We start from the raw sequence: 19669 nt of genomic DNA, 5'->3' as shown, positions 1-19669 counted from the left end.
TTGCACTTCATGTTATTACATGGATAGGTTAATGTAATTGATCTCTGAGAGGTACAACATGACCTTATACATAATGAAGTACCTTCAGGTACGTTTCATAAACCATACCTTTAGGTTAATACATACAGTAGTGAAAGGCTAATACAATTATTTTTGGTTCAGTCCTAGTCAATACTACATTAAAGGCATCTTAAGAGGAATAGCAATGTCTGCTTGTTGCTAGTATTGAGAACTGAGGGTTTTGTGAAGCAAAAGTTCACAAAGCTCTCACTCAAACATTTTGCTATCCTTGTTTGAAGTTCACAGACATATCCTGTTGAAATCTCAAGGCCAGTCATTTGAAGTTCCTCTGTATTATTTCCAATTGAACTTTAAGCTTGTTTCATATTCTGGCAGCATCTACCTCTCAATTTTAAGTACAAATGGGTCGATCCGGTATCGCGGGCTATGGAGTTTAATAAGATAAGCTAGGAATAGGAGATGGCAGAACAGGTTCGTTCTTGAAAAGGTGATGTTTTTGTTGTCATCGGCTCTCTTTAAAAATAGTAGGGTCACCTTGTTCTCTGAAATTGATTTTGGCTACATTAAGAAATGCAATCTTGCTCCAAGCCTCTCTCACAGGCGGATTCCATTCCCTTTCAACAGCCAGACAGGCTATCATAACTCAACTGAAAATAAAAAGGAGTGTAAAACCTTCAGAGCTATGAAAAATACACCATTAGATAATATGGACAACTGTTAGCTAAAAGACATCGATAAGGCCACAGCTGTGTGTGGTGGGTTACATCAAAGCTTTCGAACATTAATGAGGTTCCTGTAAAATCCCATGTGGATTGGGGTGATAACGTAACATTTCAGGCTTAAACACATAAAAGAGTCTTGTTGTAACTTTCTGAAGTTTCCGGGCAGTATGTTTTTATGTGCCTGTTTGTAAATAAAGTTTAAATAACAAAATACATTACAATCTAGTTTACTGGAGATGTAGTTTATTTTTTAGGTTGACACGCTTATTTTTTCAAATAAGTCTACAATGTGTTTTGGGTGATCCAATACATTCTTAAATCCAGTTAAGGCCAAGTTTATTCTCTATGAAAGATAATTGTAGTAAATATATATTTGAAGGCTTATATTTGAAGGATAAAAAGTTATTTTTGTTGTTTTTCTTTTCTCACATTTCACTTGATTTGAAATAAGTGTTTCAGTTGCAATTCAACAAGCCAAAGACGGAAAACTTCAGGGCTTTTTGGGAGAAGACAGTTGTGTCTCATTTACAGTACTTGGAAGTATGTGGGAATGTACTTTTATTCATTTTCATGATGTTCGTGCAACAGCATGAAAAGGGTCAGGTCCTAAATGGTTCAACCAGTAAAGGTGCCATCTCAGAATGAACTGCTTTTCCAGACATAATGTAGCCAGTCCGAGCCTGGCTGCTGTCGATATCAGGTGCCACAGTAGTGCAGTGGTTAGCTTTGCTACTTTGCATCACACTGGGTTGAGTGCTGGACCTGACATGCTCCATCTCTGTGGAGTTTGTAAGTTCTGTCTGTTTTCACGTGGGTCTCCTCCAGGAGCTCTGCTTTCCTCCCACAGTTCAAAGCCATAATGGCAGGTTAATTGGCTTCTGGGACAACTGGCCCTGGTGTGAGTGTGTGTTTGTGTCTGTGTGTTCTCTGCGATGGACTGGCATCCTGTCCCCTGCCTTGCACCTATGTCTTGTCGGGATAGGCTCTTGCTCCCCCACAACCCTGAAAGGGATGAAGCAGTTTAAAAAAAGGATGGATGAATTCATCGTGTCAGTATCTGACTGCGGCCAGGATTTGACAAGTGGTAGGACTTAGGTAGGACAGTAGGAGAGGGCTTGGGTGAGTCAGGCGGGGCACTCAGCACTGTCTGTGACTTACTGGGTGCTTGCAGCAGCTAACTCTCTTGTCAAATACCGTTGAGTTTGCAACATGTGGAGTGAAAAATTGACTCTGCAGGTGAGTGTGTTGGTAGCTTGTGTCCATGTGTCCCTTTCTTGTCTGAGAAAGCGTGGGAGTTGTTGCCAGAGAGCCAAATTGTCTTTTCCAAATTTGGTGGGTCTGTAATTTGAAAATAACATACAAAATCTAAAAAGCACACGATTCTTGTTGTCTGAATTGCAGTCTGATGGTCTTTTGAAACCTAGATCACAATAAACTAAAACCACAGCTGTCCAGAAGACCAGTGGACCATGGATAACTTTCTGTTTTAGAAGACCAGTGCTAATGTGCACATGTTTGTTGTGTGTCCAGGAAGCCAGAAAAGGGCATTCAGTACCTGATCGAGAGAGGGTTTGTTCCTGACACACCTGTGGGCGTGGCACACTTCCTACTGCAAAGGAAAGGCTTGAGTCGGCAGATGATTGGAGAGTTTCTGGGGAATCGACAGAAACAGTTCAACAGGGATGTCCTGGAGTGAGTACTTTGTATTTTCAATTTAATGCAAGTGAAGAGAAACATTTTGAAGTAACAAAAGATAAATCGCATATAATAAAGACATCTTGATATACAAATCAAAGCCAATACCTTGTAAATCCTGAATGTATTTATTGCCACTTTCAAACTAATAGAACAGATTCCAAATTAGGTAGATGAGTGTATTCTTTCACTAAAGACTGTAAGCAAATTTATTTTTTCTGTTCAATTTTCTTTTAGTTTATATCATAGTGGAAATGTTTTGAAGTTTTGATTATATCTTTTTTACATGACTCACCCATTATTTTCAATTAAGTTTATTAGCTGTGTATAATAAATACTTTTCCCACTCTGCTTTTATCCTTTTTTCAGTTTCGGTATATTCATGATACAGGCAGTAAAAAAATCTAATGTTATATGATATCTCAAGATACACATGGGAGTATTTTTACATTTTAGAGAATATATTCAAACTTCATATAGACTGCATACAGTATGTGATATTGTAATTTATTAACGTGTGTTTGGTGCTTCTAAGGGTGAGTTCCTCACAGTAAATCCATTTTTAAGAAAGTATCTGCATTGAGAATTGTAGGTATTTCCCTAAAACACATATCTAATTCAATCATTATTTTTTGTCCTTTACAAATAAAATGTGAAGCTTGGTGCTGAAACATAGTAAGATCTCAGATACAATTTTTATGTATGGTTGCACTCTGGAGCAGAGATTTATTCAGCTGCTGCACTGGGATAGAAACCAAAAAATTGCTTCAAGACAGTTTGAGCTACATTACTGCAGCTGAGTTCCAGACAGTCATTGAAGAATGTAACTCTGAGCAAATAAACAGGCATTCTGCACCATGTGGGATCTGTGTATATTTCAACATTAGTGTCTGTGTGATAAGAGTGTTTATCAGTGCAGACAACACCAGCAAAGCCGGCTTCATTTTTTAAGCTCTGACTGTTTTGTGCTTCTGTAGCTGTGTTGTGGATGAAATGGATTTCTCGGGAATGGAGCTAGATGAAGCTCTTAGGAAGTTCCAGGCTCATATCCGGGTTCAAGGCGAAGCACAGAAAGTAGAAAGGCTAATCGAAGCTTTTAGGTATGTGATTTTTGCTAATCCACCGGGACAATTTCCATATTCCATAGAAAATAAGAAAATGATTTTAAGCAGGACACCTACACTGCCTAACTCATTGTCATTCTGAGGAATGTAATGGCACTGTATTCCTTATAAACATTACAATATAAGCTTTCCCTACAAATTAGGGTTCTGTTTGCTTATACTGTATCTGTTTCAATGTAAAAACGATTTGTGCCTCATGGCCATGTTCATAGACCAATTAATAAATTCTTGGAAAGATTGTTTTTTACCTTAGAAAAAAACCTCAAGGCTTCATGCCTTAGCCCTAGTGTCATTTGAAAAATATGAGGATTCTTGATCATGGCTCAAATCTTACAGTGCAAAGCAACAATACAATTTTTGTTCCTGGAAAGAAATATGTTTTAAGTACATCTAAAGATTTGCTTTATTCCATTCCATGTAAATCATTTTGCAATCTTTTCGTCCCTCGATATTATTAATATTATTCAAATGAATGAAGCTTATTTTCTCCTCATGACATCGTGGTATTTTTCTATTCGTCATTGTGATTGCTGTAAGAATCTTTTTAAACAAGGAAGTAATGCTATGTATTTATAGTATTATTGTGTGTTTCATGTTAAAGTCACTAACCTGAGATTTTAACAGTTCTCTGTTGCTGTTTCTCCATCAGCCAGCGTTATTGTATCTGTAATCCAGGAGTGGTAAGGCAGTTCAGAAACCCAGATACAATCTTCATTCTGGCTTTTGCAATTATCCTTCTGAATACTGACATGTACAGCCCCAACGTGAAACCAGAACGCAAAATGAAACTTGAAGATTTTGTGAAGAACTTGCGAGGTAAGCCATCTTTTTTTGCAAGTCATGAAGTAACAAAATAAAAAAAATGGATTTCACTTTCTCCTGAGATGTATTGTATGCATGATATTAAGCCTAAACATTTCCAAAATGTCTCAAAGAAAATACTCAAGGCAGCCCCTGTCTATGTTGTGTCTCAGTTGGCCTAAACAAAGCTCAGATGTTTTTTTTTCCAGTGGGCAGATGGTAACAAACTGTGAGTGAAGCCCTGGTGGTTTAATACAGGAAGACTGTCATTGAAAAACATCTTAACAATGTCTGTGTTATTCCTTTTAGAAAGAAAATTCATGACCTGTCTCAAATGTTATCACTCTGACATCTTCATTTTTGATTCCTGGTTAAGTAGCGCAGCTGTGGTGGAGTAACTGACTTTTCTTATTTTTTCACTCTGCAAAAAAAAAATACTTTGCATTTACTTTTTTTAATGCATTTTAAGCAGGAGGACATAGCCAACACCATGAAGAACTAATTTCTCTGCCTGCTGGAGCAGTTCTAATGAGACTGGGTTGGGGAGATGGGGGGAGTGAGTTTGGTGTAGGGAACTTCCAGCAAGCGTGGTAATGTAACCTGCTGTCTTCTTCAGGGGTGGATGATGGCGAGGACATCCCGCGGGAAATGTTGATTGGGATTTACGAGAGGATCCGCAAGCGGGAGCTGAAAACCAACGAAGACCACGTGTCCCAGGTCCAGAAGGTGGAGAAGCTGATTGTGGGAAAGAAGCCTGTAAGTCCAAAAACTTCCCTGACACTTTGTCATCTTCATTTTCAGTCACATGCAATGAATTACTTACGGGACTTAAAAGGGGACTGCAAAGCTCATTTATATTTCAGGGTTAGAAAGAATCGGTATTTATGAGCGCATTTCAAACCACAATAAAAGTACAATGTACACAGTAACGTATGATGTAAAACCTACAATTTACATCACAAAATAGATGAAATTTCCAGGTATTTGCAACGCCATATTCTGCAATTCAGAACGAGGCGACAAAACGTCCAGTGATGTGAAGCGGCCCTATTACACTGTAAACAAGCAGGATTGTGAATACGTCTCTTTTAATCCAAGAGAAATATTATTCTCAACTTCAAGGCGATTTTGCTGACAAATACTACTTACTGTACTTGTTAACTCTGCTCGCAGATCTTGTTGGAGCATTTCTGTGGGGAAATGTCAGCTGCACCACCTGTACTTAATTGCTTGTGCATTCCATACCATTAGTCATTCCGCTGACTAGTGATCAGGAAGGGCCGCCTCATGTCAAAATTCTTATGAGCTCTCGGCAACATGGCGGCTACACAATACTTTTACAAAGTTCATGATTTTGCGCTAAATCTGGAATTTGTAAAATGATTTGTCGATTGATTTGTTTTGTTACCGAGACTTAATAATCGGTCTGAGACAGATCCTAAATCTGATTGCAGGGTTTCCTTTTTTGTTTTCCTTTGCTTCACTAAACACAAGACCTTGACCAACATATGCAGTGTGTGATTACTGTAATACAGATTAAATTGTCTTTTCCACACTACATGTTATGGAATTGGACTACTCCTAGTAAGAGATCAAAATAGTAATTACTTTTGTATATTATACAGGTATCATAGCCCATCTGCTTTACAGAGAATTTCATGGTTAATAAATTTAATATTTCTTGAACTCTCGAACGCTCAGTGCTCTGTTATAATGTTTTTAATGAACATTTGATAAATCTGTCCAGACTGATTTATGCTGGCCTTGGAAGTTATTTTATTACCACTCATCTGTCTTTTTCTTGTCTTTGTCTTATTGTTGTTATTTTTAAAGCTTAAATTTTGATGTGTTGTCTCTAAAATCCCAAACCTCACATGGATGATAATTAGTGAGATTCGTTTTACATGGAATTGGGTATGCTAAACATGACACACTACAAGACAGAGTACAGTGGTAATTGCAAGTTCTCATAAAGGACTGGCATTTAAAGTTCATGAACTGTAGTTTTACCAGCCAGGGAGAGACATTTATTAATGCTTCACCAGCTGTAAGATATGAACCATCTGCATTTCCTGTAAATGAGAGCATTTCTTAATCAATGAGACTTCTGGTGTAAAATATTGAAATAACAAACTAATCCTTTATTTGTGTAAATGGACAGTGTCTTGTTTTCATAATTTTTCAGTGTACATTTTTTAACTCACACTTCTGCCTTTTTATCTCCAATATTTCATACGTTCTTAACATTTCATACGTTAAGAATTCCAATTTTTATCAATTTTACCTGTTTAGCTGGAGACATTCATTTTGTCTTGAAGAAACACAAGTCCCCCCCAAAAAATCTCCTTTACCGAAACAAAATTGCAAATATTTGGAAAACTATAGTAAAAGTAAAACGACAATAAAAGCCTTATTAGTATATTTGCAAACAACAGCAGCAGGGAGGTGTGCAGTGATCTTGGTTCCCTCTACAGTCTGTCTCACTCCAGTGCCTCCTGTGATTACGTTTTAAACAATAACATGTTAGAATACTTTCTCTCCCTCCCTACTCACGCAGAGCAACATTGTACCTCCTTATCTTCAAGAAAGACCCCCCTGCCACGCTCAGAATGAGTCTGAAAGAACAGAGCCGCTCATCTCGTTGTTCTATGGGAAAGCTTATCAGCCTCTCTCTAATTCCTTTTACTTTTGCATTATAGATTGGATCTCTGCATCACGGGCTTGGCTGTGTAAGTGGTTTTTTTTTTTCCTGCTGAGCTTCATTTTCTACTCGGCTCAAACGGCGATCAGAGTTTATGTTCTATAAGAACTGGAAGGTTTTTTGGTGTTTTCCCCCTAAACATATCTCTTGACTAATTAATTCGAACTCTCCTCATCAACAACACCTGCCGTGAGAGAGGAGAATAGAATCGCAGAAAGTTCCCATCTGGATAGTGCCTACAGGAAAAAATTCCAAGACAGCAATGAGGCATGTGGTTTGTGGACTGTAGGCTGATGACAGCACATAAAGTCAGTTTCATTATCAGTTTGTATGTTTAGCCAAATACAAGATAAGTGATAAATCCTCTGCTCAGTAACTGGTTTTCCAGACCATTCTGATCTGAAAGCCTGGTGGATAACCTTCACCACTGAGGGACGAGTAGAGAATCGTGCTGAAATCCGTCAGTGTTGTTTCTGTTATCCAACTGGTGGTGTAAGCAGTGCGTTTTGACATGGAATAAATGAGTTGCATGACAATTATAAATATTTTAAGTGAAACTCCAGCTGCTGCCGAAAAATAGGTTGGTTTGTGAATTTTAATAATAAATTTGAAATGAAAATCCTTTCTTATTTGGGGGAAAAAAAACTTTAGCCTTGAAGATTAAAGCAGGTTTGGAAGACTTACAGAATCTAGAACCTTTTAAGTCTTTTTTTTTCTCTGTTTGAAATGTGGTAATTGTGTCTCTTTTTGGTGTTTCTGTTAATATTTTTATTATACATTATTAGTTTATTTTGAATTGATTTTATGATGGAAAAAACATTTAAAGTGAACCTAATTAAGTACCAAGTGTATTTACATTTTAAGTGATTCGGGGGGGGGGGTGGTATTAAAACAGAACTGATCCCTTGGCATAAATAAATTTGGCAAGTTAAATGACTGCAGAAAAGTAGGATAATGAATTATAAAGTACAAGTATAGAGAAATTCAAATTTGTAAAGGCCTTTAGGGACTGCTGATGATGATCCTCCGTCTCTTGTTAAATTCAATCCCTATTTGCTAGCACAGAAAAATAAATTCCTTAATTTATTTCGAATTGATATTGCATTTATCTTGTGAATCATCTCTGCAGGTGCTGTCCCTTCCCCACCGGAGACTTGTTTGTTACTGCAGGCTTTTTGAAGTTCCTGACCCCAACAAGCCTCAGAAACTGGGCCTGCATCAACGAGAAATCTTCCTGTTCAATGACCTTCTTGTGGTAAGTGGCTTTTTATTAATCACTCGTTGCTCTTAGTAGCCTTGGGGCTGTGAATACATTGTTACACTTCGAATTCAAAGCACAAGCGACTGTACTTTGATCAGGTTGTGTCCTAACATTGCAATTCCAAGTTATTTTAGTGGAATTCCCTGCTCTCTGTTCCGTCTTTTCTTATGTGAGAAGAAATATAATCTCTTATCAATATTCTTATTACGTGATTTTTAAAAAAAAAGTTGGTCTCTTATCTTGGCTTTAGGTCACTAAGATTTTCCAGAAGAAGAAGAACTCAGTGACGTACAGCTTCAGGCAGTCCTTCTCTCTGTATGGGATGCAAGTTCTCCTCTTTGAAAATCAGTGTAAGTGCCAAAAACTCAGATCTCCGCATGGCCTGTAGCAAAGCATTGATCTACCAGCTGCATGACCTGAGCACTGAGCTTGCCATGGGGTAGGCAATTTGTTGTTTAATTGAATAGAATGTGGTGGTGCATACTCATGCTGTATAGGATATAATTTAGATAGCTTACAAAATGCAAGATATTGGCGGGTGTTTTAAGAAGACAATTTAGAAAGCAAAGAAATTGAAAACAAAACATGAATCAAGTGGATTTATAATTAGTTACGCCATGTCACTTTAATGGCTTGGTTGAAGGTATTGATATATTTATAATTCTCAAGAGCACTCACAAAACTGAATAACCTTTTTACATATACAGTACGTAAAAAAACAAGTTGTCAAAGTTATTTTCCAAACCTTAAAGAAGAGGTTGGAAGAATTCTACTTGGAAGAATTGGCTGGAAAAATAATTATTTTCTCATGTATTACGGCTCTGGAATCTGTCAGGCTTAATGATCTTTTGCTTCTGTTGTTTTTCAGATTATCCCAATGGAATAAGGCTCACGTCAGCCATTCCAGGTGCAGACATCAAAGTCCTCATAAACTTCAATGCCCCCAACCCCCAGGATCGCAAAAAATTCACAGACGATCTGAGAGAGTCCATAGCAGAAGTTCAGGAAATGGAGAAATACAGGATAGAATGTGAGCAGACACTTCCTGCATTCTTTTCACCACTTGAAAAAATTCAGAGACTCTTAGATGAAAAACTAGGACCATTTTTTTCCCTTATAGACTCATCCATTGCAGCCTGGTCCATCTGCTCTAGAATAAAACCCATCTCTTATAAATAATGCTACTCAGGGATTCGAAGTGGTCAAATAAAGATAAAAAAATACACATTCACATTAGGAAAACTTATTTTTCCTCAATATGCTCTGACAGTTAGTAAAATTGTATTTCCAACAATTGTTTTTTTTCAACCTGCTTTTTAGAAAATTGTAAATACCAAATTAAAGTAGGTCTTTGTCATTCGATTCATTTTTACTGGAGCGTTAATTATTGGCCTTATGCCATAAACACACTCCAGGTGTCACCTTTACCTTGACCCCCTGACTGTTCCTTTTATTCAGCCGAGCTGGAGAAGCAGAAAGGAGTCGTGCGGCCCAGCATGTCTCAGAGCTCTGGTCTGAAGAAGGAGGCCGGTAACAACACCCTGAACCGGGCCAGCCTGGACGACAGCTATGCCACGGGGGAGGGGTTGAAGAGGAGTGCCCTGAGCAGCTCGCTCCGGGACCTGTCGGATGCAGGTGAGGGCCTAGAGCACCGTCTGTGCCACAGCAGAATCCTTCACAGGGCCGGTTTACATCCAGCAGGGCAGTCTTAGCCGTTGTTTGGGTGGAAAATCGTTATAAACTCCGGCATTGATACAGCCTAGCCTAGTTAAAATAACATCCCACGTGGCATCACATGTCGGTGTCTGTGGGATTGACAGACCATCTGTCAATGACCATCTGTCATCTGTGTTAGCCAGGTCAAGGTGTGCTGTCTAGGAATATCCATGAAGTTTACCATACTGGAATAAGCATTCCCACTAGATGAGGACACTCATGAGACCAGGAAACTACTAATTAGGCTCAGCTACATCCATTTGGTGTTAGTAGTCAACAGCTCAGAAACAACTAAGCTGATTCTGATAGAAAGAGGATGTGACAGAACAATGCATGAACTCTCATTCATCCTGAGTCCTTTCCGGTGAAAGCTGGACTTCAGCAATGAGAGAAATACTCAAGCATTTTGTGGATCTTGGTACAGTGAAATGTGATAGCAAGGAAGCATATTACACTTCATTACAAGTATACCGTATTATACACTGTAATAGTGTAGTAGACAAACCAAAACAAATGTTGTTGAGGGCCCCTAAGTAACCTCAATATGCTGCAGATTGGACTCCTTGTATAGTCATTGCTTTGTGTGTATTTTGTGTAGTGGTGTTTTGTACATTGCACTGATGAATGAAATTGAATGAAGCCTGGTTATGATGACCTTTTTCTCAAACAGTATCTAAGGTCAAAATGAGTGTCATCACCACATTTGCTTGTTTTTCCAAGTTTTGTTCTTCTTTTCTTTTTCTTTTTTCTAAGATTTGCATTTCTATTCTTATTGTTTTCCATGACATCTCATGTTTCAGTACCATGTGTCTAGCTCGGACATTATCATAACTAAAAGTTCTAAATGGTAGCAGATGATCATTTGGATCCCTGATACGTGTGAATATAATGCTGATATAGCCCAGCTAAACCTAATTGTAATCAGATGAGAAGTCACTTACAGTTATGTTCAGTTCTGCTGTGTTGCTGTGCAGTGCCACTAAGACTAATTGACAAAAATGGTTTTAAATGCTTCGAATTTGTGTATAAATTATGATGTCTGTTCTACCATATTGTTTCAATTGCAAATGTCCATTCCTAAAATATGTTAAACCATTTTAGAAAGTCAACAGTCTACTTAGAGTGCATTGGTTTGTTGTGTCACCAAAGACTGGTTTAAAATTACATTAACAAAGAAAACTGTAAAAGACGTACTTTGTATACCCCATTGCACAGCTCAGAAATCACTTCATTGAACTTGGCTAGTAAGTGCCTTTTTTCGGTATCAGTCTAGATTACGATTCACGTTTACCTGTCTGTTTACCATCTAAGGTTAGAAAATGAAATCCACTTAGAATTCCAGTTTTTCGTATGAAGAAGCATTTTGTTCTTTGAGGCTCATTCAAGCAGTTTGCTTTGTTTTATAAGAAGGAGCTGCAGGAGATGTCTAGAATCCCTTTGTTCTTTCGGATTTCTTCAAATACTTGGAAGTCGGTTCCTTTTTGTTAGCTTTAGGACAACATGGTGAGATTTGGCTGTTGAGTTTATTTTATTTTGTTTTTTGCATTCCTACCACGTGCCATCATGTTGTTTACTTTCCCAACTTTTTTTTTTTGTTTTTGGCTTTTTTAAGATGTACCTGTGAAAAGTATTCATCATTTCCTGATATATCTCAAGCACATGCAAAATGATACGCTATGTGGCTGCGACTGTATTTCCACAATTGACCTACTGTTGCTTCAGCGACGTCTGTTAGACTTCACACACGTGTGTGCGTATTTCACACTTTAAGTGTGGCAGCCACTGTCCAGGCTCAGCTGTTTCAGGTCCAATCAGAAGCCCTAGATCCTGCCGGGTGGCTTCATCTGATTTCACAAAGCTAAACCAAGTTTTGCAGACGCATTTATATCTCCCGGTGCTGACTGATCTCCATGATTTATCCATGGGAAAGCTCTAGGTATCACACAAAAGAGGTTCGCTGTCTGTTTCCAAAAGCCATTGTCGAGTCTGTAGTGAAGTAGTTCCCTCTTGGTCTAGAAAAACACACACCTGTAGCTGTGTGTCTGCTGGAACCGCGGTACTGACCTGTTCTTCCATAGTCCCAGTCTCAAGCGATGCCTGCAATTCCCTCCTCTGCAAAGCCCACCCCTCTCCTGCTAGTCCCAAACTTCAGAAGTCCGTGTCTCAGCTTGCTGTGTGTCCACAAGCCCCTCGTAGCGCATTTATGGAGGAGGGATATATCTAGCTTATATCCCTCCATATATATCGCCAGAGTTTCTTCTCAGCCTCTAATCTATGGTATTGCATGTCCTGGGCAGGCAAGCGTGGGCGCCGCAGCAGTGCAGGATCACTAGACAGCAATATGGAAGTAAGTAGGAAGCAACTGATGTCTAGCTATTCAATGTGATGATGTGCACTTTGACAAGCATTTGTTGCACCCTTTTTTGCTTCATAGTTTATCAGTTTATTTCTTCTTTTTTTTTTATTAATGAGTAACCTGCCTGCCTCGATTAATATGCATGACTTGGCTGCTTGCCATTGACTTCAGGGAGGCTTATCATATTGTTTATGTGGCAACTGTAAACCCTCTCTTGTACACATAACGAGCATGATTTGACTAATCAGACTAATCCATGTCACCTTTGCCAATTGTTGGTGTCAACCTCAGCTGAATGTTTGTTTTGGGTCATTTCTTTATTTTTTTAGTATTTTCTTTTGAGTTGTCACTGGAGACCTTGCGCGAGCAACAGTGTTGGTTTTTTTTTTTCGTACTCTATTAAGTCAATACTGGAGCAATTGTCTTAAGTGATTGGTCTTGAAATAAAAACCATTCCCTACCCCACCTCCCCCTTCCTCCATGGATGATTTCTGAACCGGGTTCAGCAGTCAGAGCTTTTAAAATTTGAAAACTATTCAGTCTCTGTAAACGGGGAAAAACTGGATGGGTGTTAGAAATAGAACAAAATGTGGATTTCATGAGATTTCATTCATCATTACACAAACATTCCACATCTAGGGTTGATGTAGAATGAAAACCTGTGGTTTTCATTCAAGGTATTAAACTGCCTCTATATCGAGGATTAAAGGAGCTGTATCCCTCTTCCCATTCCTTTTCCCAAAGAATACATCTCAAAGCTTATAGTTGTTACTAAACATCTGAATCACTTTAATTACTATTGAAACTAGTTTTCAAATTCAGCTTCAGTTTAAAAAAAAACTACCCGAGCATTACTTTCTGAGATGCATCACGTAATTAGGGTAAAATGTGAATAATATTTTGTAACTACTTTATAACCAATGGATACTGCAACCTTTAATCTAGTGCAGCGCTTATCTGCTGTGGATATGGACACTGCCTGTTATTAGCCTCTGCATGTTGGGCATGCATGTCGATGAAAAATACACTTCTTTCATACGTGTTCACCGTAAAGAGTGTAAGTTGCTTAAATCTGAAATTTGTCAGGAGCACTGGGGTTTGACTGGTTTTCATCAAGTGAAATAACACAAGACCTCCCTATATTCTATCTTCTGACAGGTGGTGGTTTATTTTCAGTTCTGTTCCAAAAAAACAGAAAAAAAATGTTTTTATGTTACATACAGACATGGACAAAGTGTTTTGAAAGAAGAAACAGAGACATGACTAATTTATCCCCTTTCATTTCCTAGCACTATGAAACACAGGGAATATACAGTATTTGGACTGCAGATTTTAACTTCACACTTAACTTTCTTTAAGGTTGAAAGGATTAATCTTGCATGTGTTTTTGTGCTTCAAAATATCTTCATTTAGAGCCGTACAGTGATTAAAATGATCAATTTTAAAGGAGACAGAGTGTCAAAGTATTTGAATCGGCAGCAAAATTATTTTCAGCTAAAACCGTGGACCTTGCTGTCATTTTTAATGTTGAATATTATCTCTGTAATCACCTTTGACATACTGTGTAGAGCACAAAATCCTGTGTTGTTGCGGGGAATCCCTTAACCATGGAGGTTCAAACAGCCTGCCATAGCAGTGACTCGTTATCTTAGTGGACACCTGAGACAGGCCAGGGTTGTCCTGAAGGGTTTATCTGTGCCTCTGTCCAGCTTGCCCTCTTGAAGGAGATGCTGTAGTAATGACATGGCTTTCTTGTTTCCTTCAGGGGTCCATCATTAGCAGTCCCCACATGCGCCGGAGAGCCACTTCAACCCGCGAGTGTCCATCTCGCCCACACCAGCCTATCCCCAATTCCTCCTCGCTCCTGGGAACGCTCTTTGGCAGTAAGCGAGGGAAGGCGTCCTCTCAGGGCCACCCTCCTCCTCCTCCACAGCCTCAGCACCCTACTCTGATCTCTCACACTCCGCACCCCTCTTCCCTGCACCACAGCAGCTCAGTGGAAGCGCAGGCCCAGGCGCAGGCCCAGATGCACACTCACCACTCTCAGTATTGCCACGTCCAGCAGAACCCTCCGCCCTACCACCATCACCACCACTACCACCCCCCAGCTCACGTCCAGCACTCCTCTCACCAGTACCACCAGCACTCCTCGCACTCCCAGCACCCCCCGTACGCGCCGCACCCCCACACGCAGCACTCCCACGGCAGCCACAGCCAGCATTCCCAGCATTCCTCCCACTCCCAGCATGCAGCTCACCACCACGGACAACAGCAGCCTCCTGCCCCGGCTCCCAGCAGCACAAAGCCCAAACACAGTGGCATCAGCACAATTGTCTAAACGTCTCACTGAGAAAGACGCAAGAGCGAGGAGCAAAGAAGCACGCCTTTGTGACAGTAGATGGCAGATCCGTCTTCGGCAGCTGTGAGGGCTCGTTCTTACAGGTAGCAGTGTTTCCGGCTGCCGACCTTGATGCAGATGGGAAGCAGGAAAAAAAAAAAGGCATCTCAATTAATTTCTTCCATTTACTCAGAGCCTGTCTTCTCCACGAAGACGAATTCCTAACAGACATCGCTGGCTTTGTTAATCAGGTTATCGGAAGAGCCTTTAACCATTCTTGGTTGGCGTGTGAGTTTTATCCATCATGCATACCAATCATGTCAGAGCCTTTAGATTTTAGGGGGGAAAAAAAGCTTTATCTGCTTAGGTCTCTCTTCTGGTTGCTATAAATTTCTGCATAAAGATGTCTGTCTCCCCATTCAGTGAACCAAGGAGAACGCTAACAAAGGAAAGGAGGTGTATACAGATTACGGCATCTGATTTTTAGTGATGGCAAAAATATAAACAGGCTTCTTACGAGCAACATTTAACAACTTGCTTATTAGTGCTTGCAGAGGCAAATTATTTTTCTAAAAATATGATAGCAATATGTATGTTGCTTGTTATAGAATACTTTTACCTAGTACAAGCGCCGTATATAAAATAAAAAGACTAAAGCAACAGCTATGAGAACAAACCATTAAAAAAAGATCAGTCATACAGTAGTTGTTCCAGTATTTACTCAGTAGCCCACAGCTCTCTGTGATGTTGTTTAGCAATCATAAGTAAATGTGCCAATTATTAAAGCATTAAATATTTTAGTCGAAATAAATTGCTTTGTGTATATTGTGCTTACAGTATTTTGTAAAAAAAGAAATATAAAAAGGTCAGAGGCATAATCTGGAACTTCATTGTATTATAATCTCTCTACTGTAGCAGGTATAGTCTCACGAGTTCAAAGAAAACCTCAGCACTTATGCTAGATAGGAAATTGAATGATTTGGAATACTGTATCTACTGGTTGCCTTTCAGATAGAACTTTTGAAGGATTTAGACTGCAGCTGCAGCCTTGTCCTGCACATATTCAGCTGTATAATTTATTAAACTTCAAAATGGACGTCCCCACAGACTCTACCTTTTAAGGTCATTAACAGGGAACAACACTGTGTCCAAGAGCTGAGTCTCCAATATCAGCTTGTAAAGATGAGACACAGCTGCTTGTATGCCATTATCTTATTTTTTTAACTATTTTTTTAGAATATTAATGAAAACAAATTATTGTACATCATTATATTAGGTTTACTAATGGCCTAAACTTGTATGATTCTGGAAGCTAATATATATATATCTTGCCTGTGGATTTCAAAGTTTGAATTTAAAACTTCTGATCTCAGCAGGGTATAGCAGGGAAACATTCAATTCTCTTCCTTCCATTTCACTGCTCTTCACAAATAACATGGTACTCAGCTGGCTGAGTTTGTCCTTGCTAGTCATTACAGATTTAAAGTAGTATCACATTGCTAATGAGTGGACAATTTGCAGTACCCTACCATAACGTTTTTTTCAAGTTAAAAGACGGGGAACTATTTAAACCTCTAATTTGTTGCCAAGAAGGTAAATGAGTCAAGGATGTATAACTCTGCAGGTGACTGTATGTATTCTTTAACATAGGTATTTTCAATTTAAAAAGAGAAAGAAATATTTTCTATATTTTGAAAAGTTGGAGTTATTTCTTACTGTATTTTAATTTTCGCTGAGTTTTGAGTTACAGTGATTCTCTAGCGTTTTTGTTTTCTTTCTCCTTCTGTTTCCGGGGAAGTTTGAAAAAGTGAAACAGAGAAGAGTGTTGTGGAAGACAGAGGTGCTGGCTCTCGTACATTAAAGAGTGCTTAACAAAAGTTAGCAAAAATAAAGTGCTTCTGTTTGCTCATGACACATACTGTACATACCGGTAGCTGAATTCAATACTTTGTCACCCTCCACTGAGAGCAATATCAGCAGTATGAAGTTTAGCTCTTTCTTCTGCGGTTTGTTTTCCTAACTTTATGTGCAATATACATTGTATTGTTTTGTTGGGGAGGTGAGTTGTTTATCAAAATTCAAAAGAATCTCTTCCCTTTTTTTTTAATTCTCAAAAATGTACTGGATCATCTCTCAGCGGATTGTGGGCACACTACCAGGGTCCCATGAGGACCTGTTTCCTGCAGTAATAAGGAATGTCTAAAAAATATTCTTGCATGTCATGTTAATATTGTGAGGCTATTCACTACATATTGTATCTTTGCAGAATATCAGTGTTCCTGTTTACTGTTGTTGAAGTAAAATGTTCACATATTAAAATATGTAGACTTTTCTTCATACCTCTGTACCAATAGTAGAGTCTTTTTTCATAAGTTGTTCCAGAAGAGATTAGATAGGATGCAAAACTATTTTTTTTTCCATTCTGTAAATACTACTGTAGCTAATACCCACGCTCACCTGCACGCAGACTGTAGTGCAGTGATTGAAATGAGTATAGATACTGTTTTTCTAACTTATGTTCTCTTGGTTTTGCAACACAGGAGAGCGTAGCTGAATAAAGTAATAGGGGGATGAAGATTATGTTTTTCTAAGCTTGTTATTGGTGGTTTCAAAAAATAAAAAAAATACTGGGGCCGTCAGAGGCAGAACTGTGCTATAGAAGTTAGAGGAGGAAGGAGCATCTAACTTAAAAATCATTAACACATTCAAACATTTTAAAACTGGTGCCTAAACAAAAAATACTGGGGATGACAATGAATGTAAAGGGGTTTTCTTAAATGGCATTAATATTGTGGGGGTTAGTTGCCCAGCTGCATTTGGCTTGTTCAGTGTTACTCAGATTAAATCAAGTGAATAGCGTTAATTTCAATAAAATCTCAAACTGTGTCAAGGTTTTATACTGGTTTTCTAAAAAAATTACCAATTCTGCAGAACAACGCAGAACATCCCAAAAGTGAGTATCTGTAATGAACACCAGCTCACTCCCTCAACAGATCTTTTCTGGGACAACAGATATTAAGCGAATGTGTCTTTGTATCTTTTTTAAGTTAAAAGAATGAGTTGTATGGCAATGTAAAAAGAAGAAAAAGAACTGTAAAAATTGACTTTAATATAATGCACACGTATTGTATTGCTTCAAATATGTCTGCAGCCATTCACTGTGGAAAAATCCCATAAAGCACTGCATGCAGCAGACGCCTATTGTTTCTTGTTAACTAGAAGCTGATGGAAAATCAGCTAATGTATTTTATTTTGGTCTTTAGTTTATTTTTACTTTTTAAGTGAATCTCTTGACTGTTGCTGTTGCTGTTCCATATGAAGCTGTGTGTTACTACAGTCCGGCATGCATTTCACTATATACTCATTGTAAAATACCATTGCACTTCTGTCTGCAAGCTGGGGAGTGTTAGTGTGTATATATCCAATAGGAGGGGAGATCGTATCTCAAGGAACAAGAAGGGTGGGGGAAAGTGGGGAGGTGATGATGGGAAAGGGGACCAACAGAAAAGTCAACTTGGGAAACAAATTGTATATAGTCTGTATATTATTAGTATTCCAATACAATGTCTGCAGTCACACTGAGATTGCATTCTTGTCTCCTCCCTAGGAAAAAAAACTAACATTTAGCTTGCTTCTGCGTTAAACTGTATTGAACTGTTATAGGATTTAGGTCTTAAGAACAGACTGTTAAAGAATTAGCACAGCTTTTCATGCTTGTCATGAGCCACTTCTATTCTTTCAGGCTCAGAACCCATTTTGTAAGTACAAGAGGAGAGAGGAGTGCTTTCATTTTAATATGCATTCTGTTTGTAAGTAGTTAATAAGACCCTATCGATGTAAAACTATAACTGTGATCATGTGGAGAACGCAAAATAAACAGTATAAGACTCTTGCATTTGTCATTTTTACAGGGTGAAAAAACCAACATGAAACTATTTCAGCATCCCATTTTCACATTTACTGTACATCTGTCACCCATAAGCAGCATTTACCTGTTGATCACACTGACGTACTACGTGTTCTCCATATTCTGTATCAGGTGATCATTTTTTACTTTGTGAGAAGGACACATAGGCCATATTACAAGAAATAAAGAATGTAAAAGTCAAATATAGGCAAGAACATATCTACAATATGTAAAAGCCCTGGATTGTGAAAGATTCTTCAGACCTCCTATTCAGACCTCCTATACGAAGTGGTTTTATAAATCTATACACTATAAAGCATTTTTCTATTTCCACCTTTACATTTTTTAAACGGTCATTTTGTAATGTCTAAATTTTGGTGTCTTTAAAATGTGAAAATGGGGTTTAAGTTTATTGTTGAACACCTAAATTCGCATCCAGATTGTAAAGTAATTAAGAGACCAAGCAGATGTTGAGATGTGGTGGCAGTTGCATTGTTGTTTACAATCATCCTTGAATTGTGGGGGGTGTTCAAGCATTCCCCCAAATTAGGGGGTACATTAGGGGCATTTCCCCCAAATTAGGCAGCACTACATATCCATAAGAATGGAAATTTAAAAAAGCTCAGGTGAAACTCAAAATAATGCAGAGTTTTAATGCTTAACAGTCTATACCTAATAAAAGCATTCATTTCTTCTAAGGGAATAATTTATCAACTTAATTACTACAAAAAAAGCATACCATTATATTAATTTATTTGTTGGTATAATGGTGCCAGGAAAAAGTTCTTTAAAAAATACTTGCAAATCATAATTGTGGTTAGGAATGAGACGATTTCTTTTTCACAATTGCTAATACACATACACACAGAAATCACACCATATTCCCGTGCTATAGTATAAAGACTTTTCTTCGGTCAATTTAAAAAGCCATGTTATGGGCTTTTTTAAGTTTTTGAAAGACTTTCTCTCTCTCCTCTTCAAATCCTACCTCTGGGAGTTCTTACACATTGGGAAGCTTAATAAAGGT

The 19669-nt window shown here is 38.4% G+C and overlaps 1 protein-coding gene across 9 annotated transcripts in view; it reads left to right on the top strand.

Annotated features, from left to right (window-relative positions):
* The window catches only part of iqsec1b (IQ motif and Sec7 domain ArfGEF 1b), a 202894-nt gene extending 184269 nt beyond the window's left edge, over positions 1 to 18625 (top strand). For 8 of the 9 annotated variants that reach the window (XM_088636879.1, XM_088636878.1, XM_088636880.1 and 5 more), the window contains 11 exons: positions 2274 to 2435; positions 3416 to 3538; positions 4212 to 4378; positions 4980 to 5119; positions 7063 to 7092; positions 8194 to 8319; positions 8576 to 8675; positions 9194 to 9355; positions 9784 to 9960; positions 12339 to 12388; positions 14163 to 18625. In XM_088636879.1, the coding sequence (XP_088493005.1) occupies positions 2274 to 2435; positions 3416 to 3538; positions 4212 to 4378; positions 4980 to 5119; positions 7063 to 7092; positions 8194 to 8319; positions 8576 to 8675; positions 9194 to 9355; positions 9784 to 9960; positions 12339 to 12388; positions 14163 to 14735 (1810 nt within the window). In that variant the 3' untranslated portion in view covers positions 14736 to 18625. The remainder of the gene's footprint in view (positions 1 to 2273; positions 2436 to 3415; positions 3539 to 4211; positions 4379 to 4979; positions 5120 to 7062; positions 7093 to 8193; positions 8320 to 8575; positions 8676 to 9193; positions 9356 to 9783; positions 9961 to 12338; positions 12389 to 14162) is intronic. The other variant, XM_088636888.1, reaches the window with a different exon arrangement.
* The last annotated feature ends 1044 nt before the right edge of the window (positions 18626 to 19669 follow it).

The sequence above is a fragment of the Lepisosteus platostomus genome, chromosome 6 (assembly GCF_059453375.1).
Source record: "Lepisosteus platostomus isolate fLepPlt1 chromosome 6, fLepPlt1.hap1, whole genome shotgun sequence".
Taxonomy (NCBI): Eukaryota; Metazoa; Chordata; class Actinopteri; order Semionotiformes; family Lepisosteidae; genus Lepisosteus; species Lepisosteus platostomus.
This window is presented reverse-complemented; position numbering and strand designations above follow the sequence as displayed.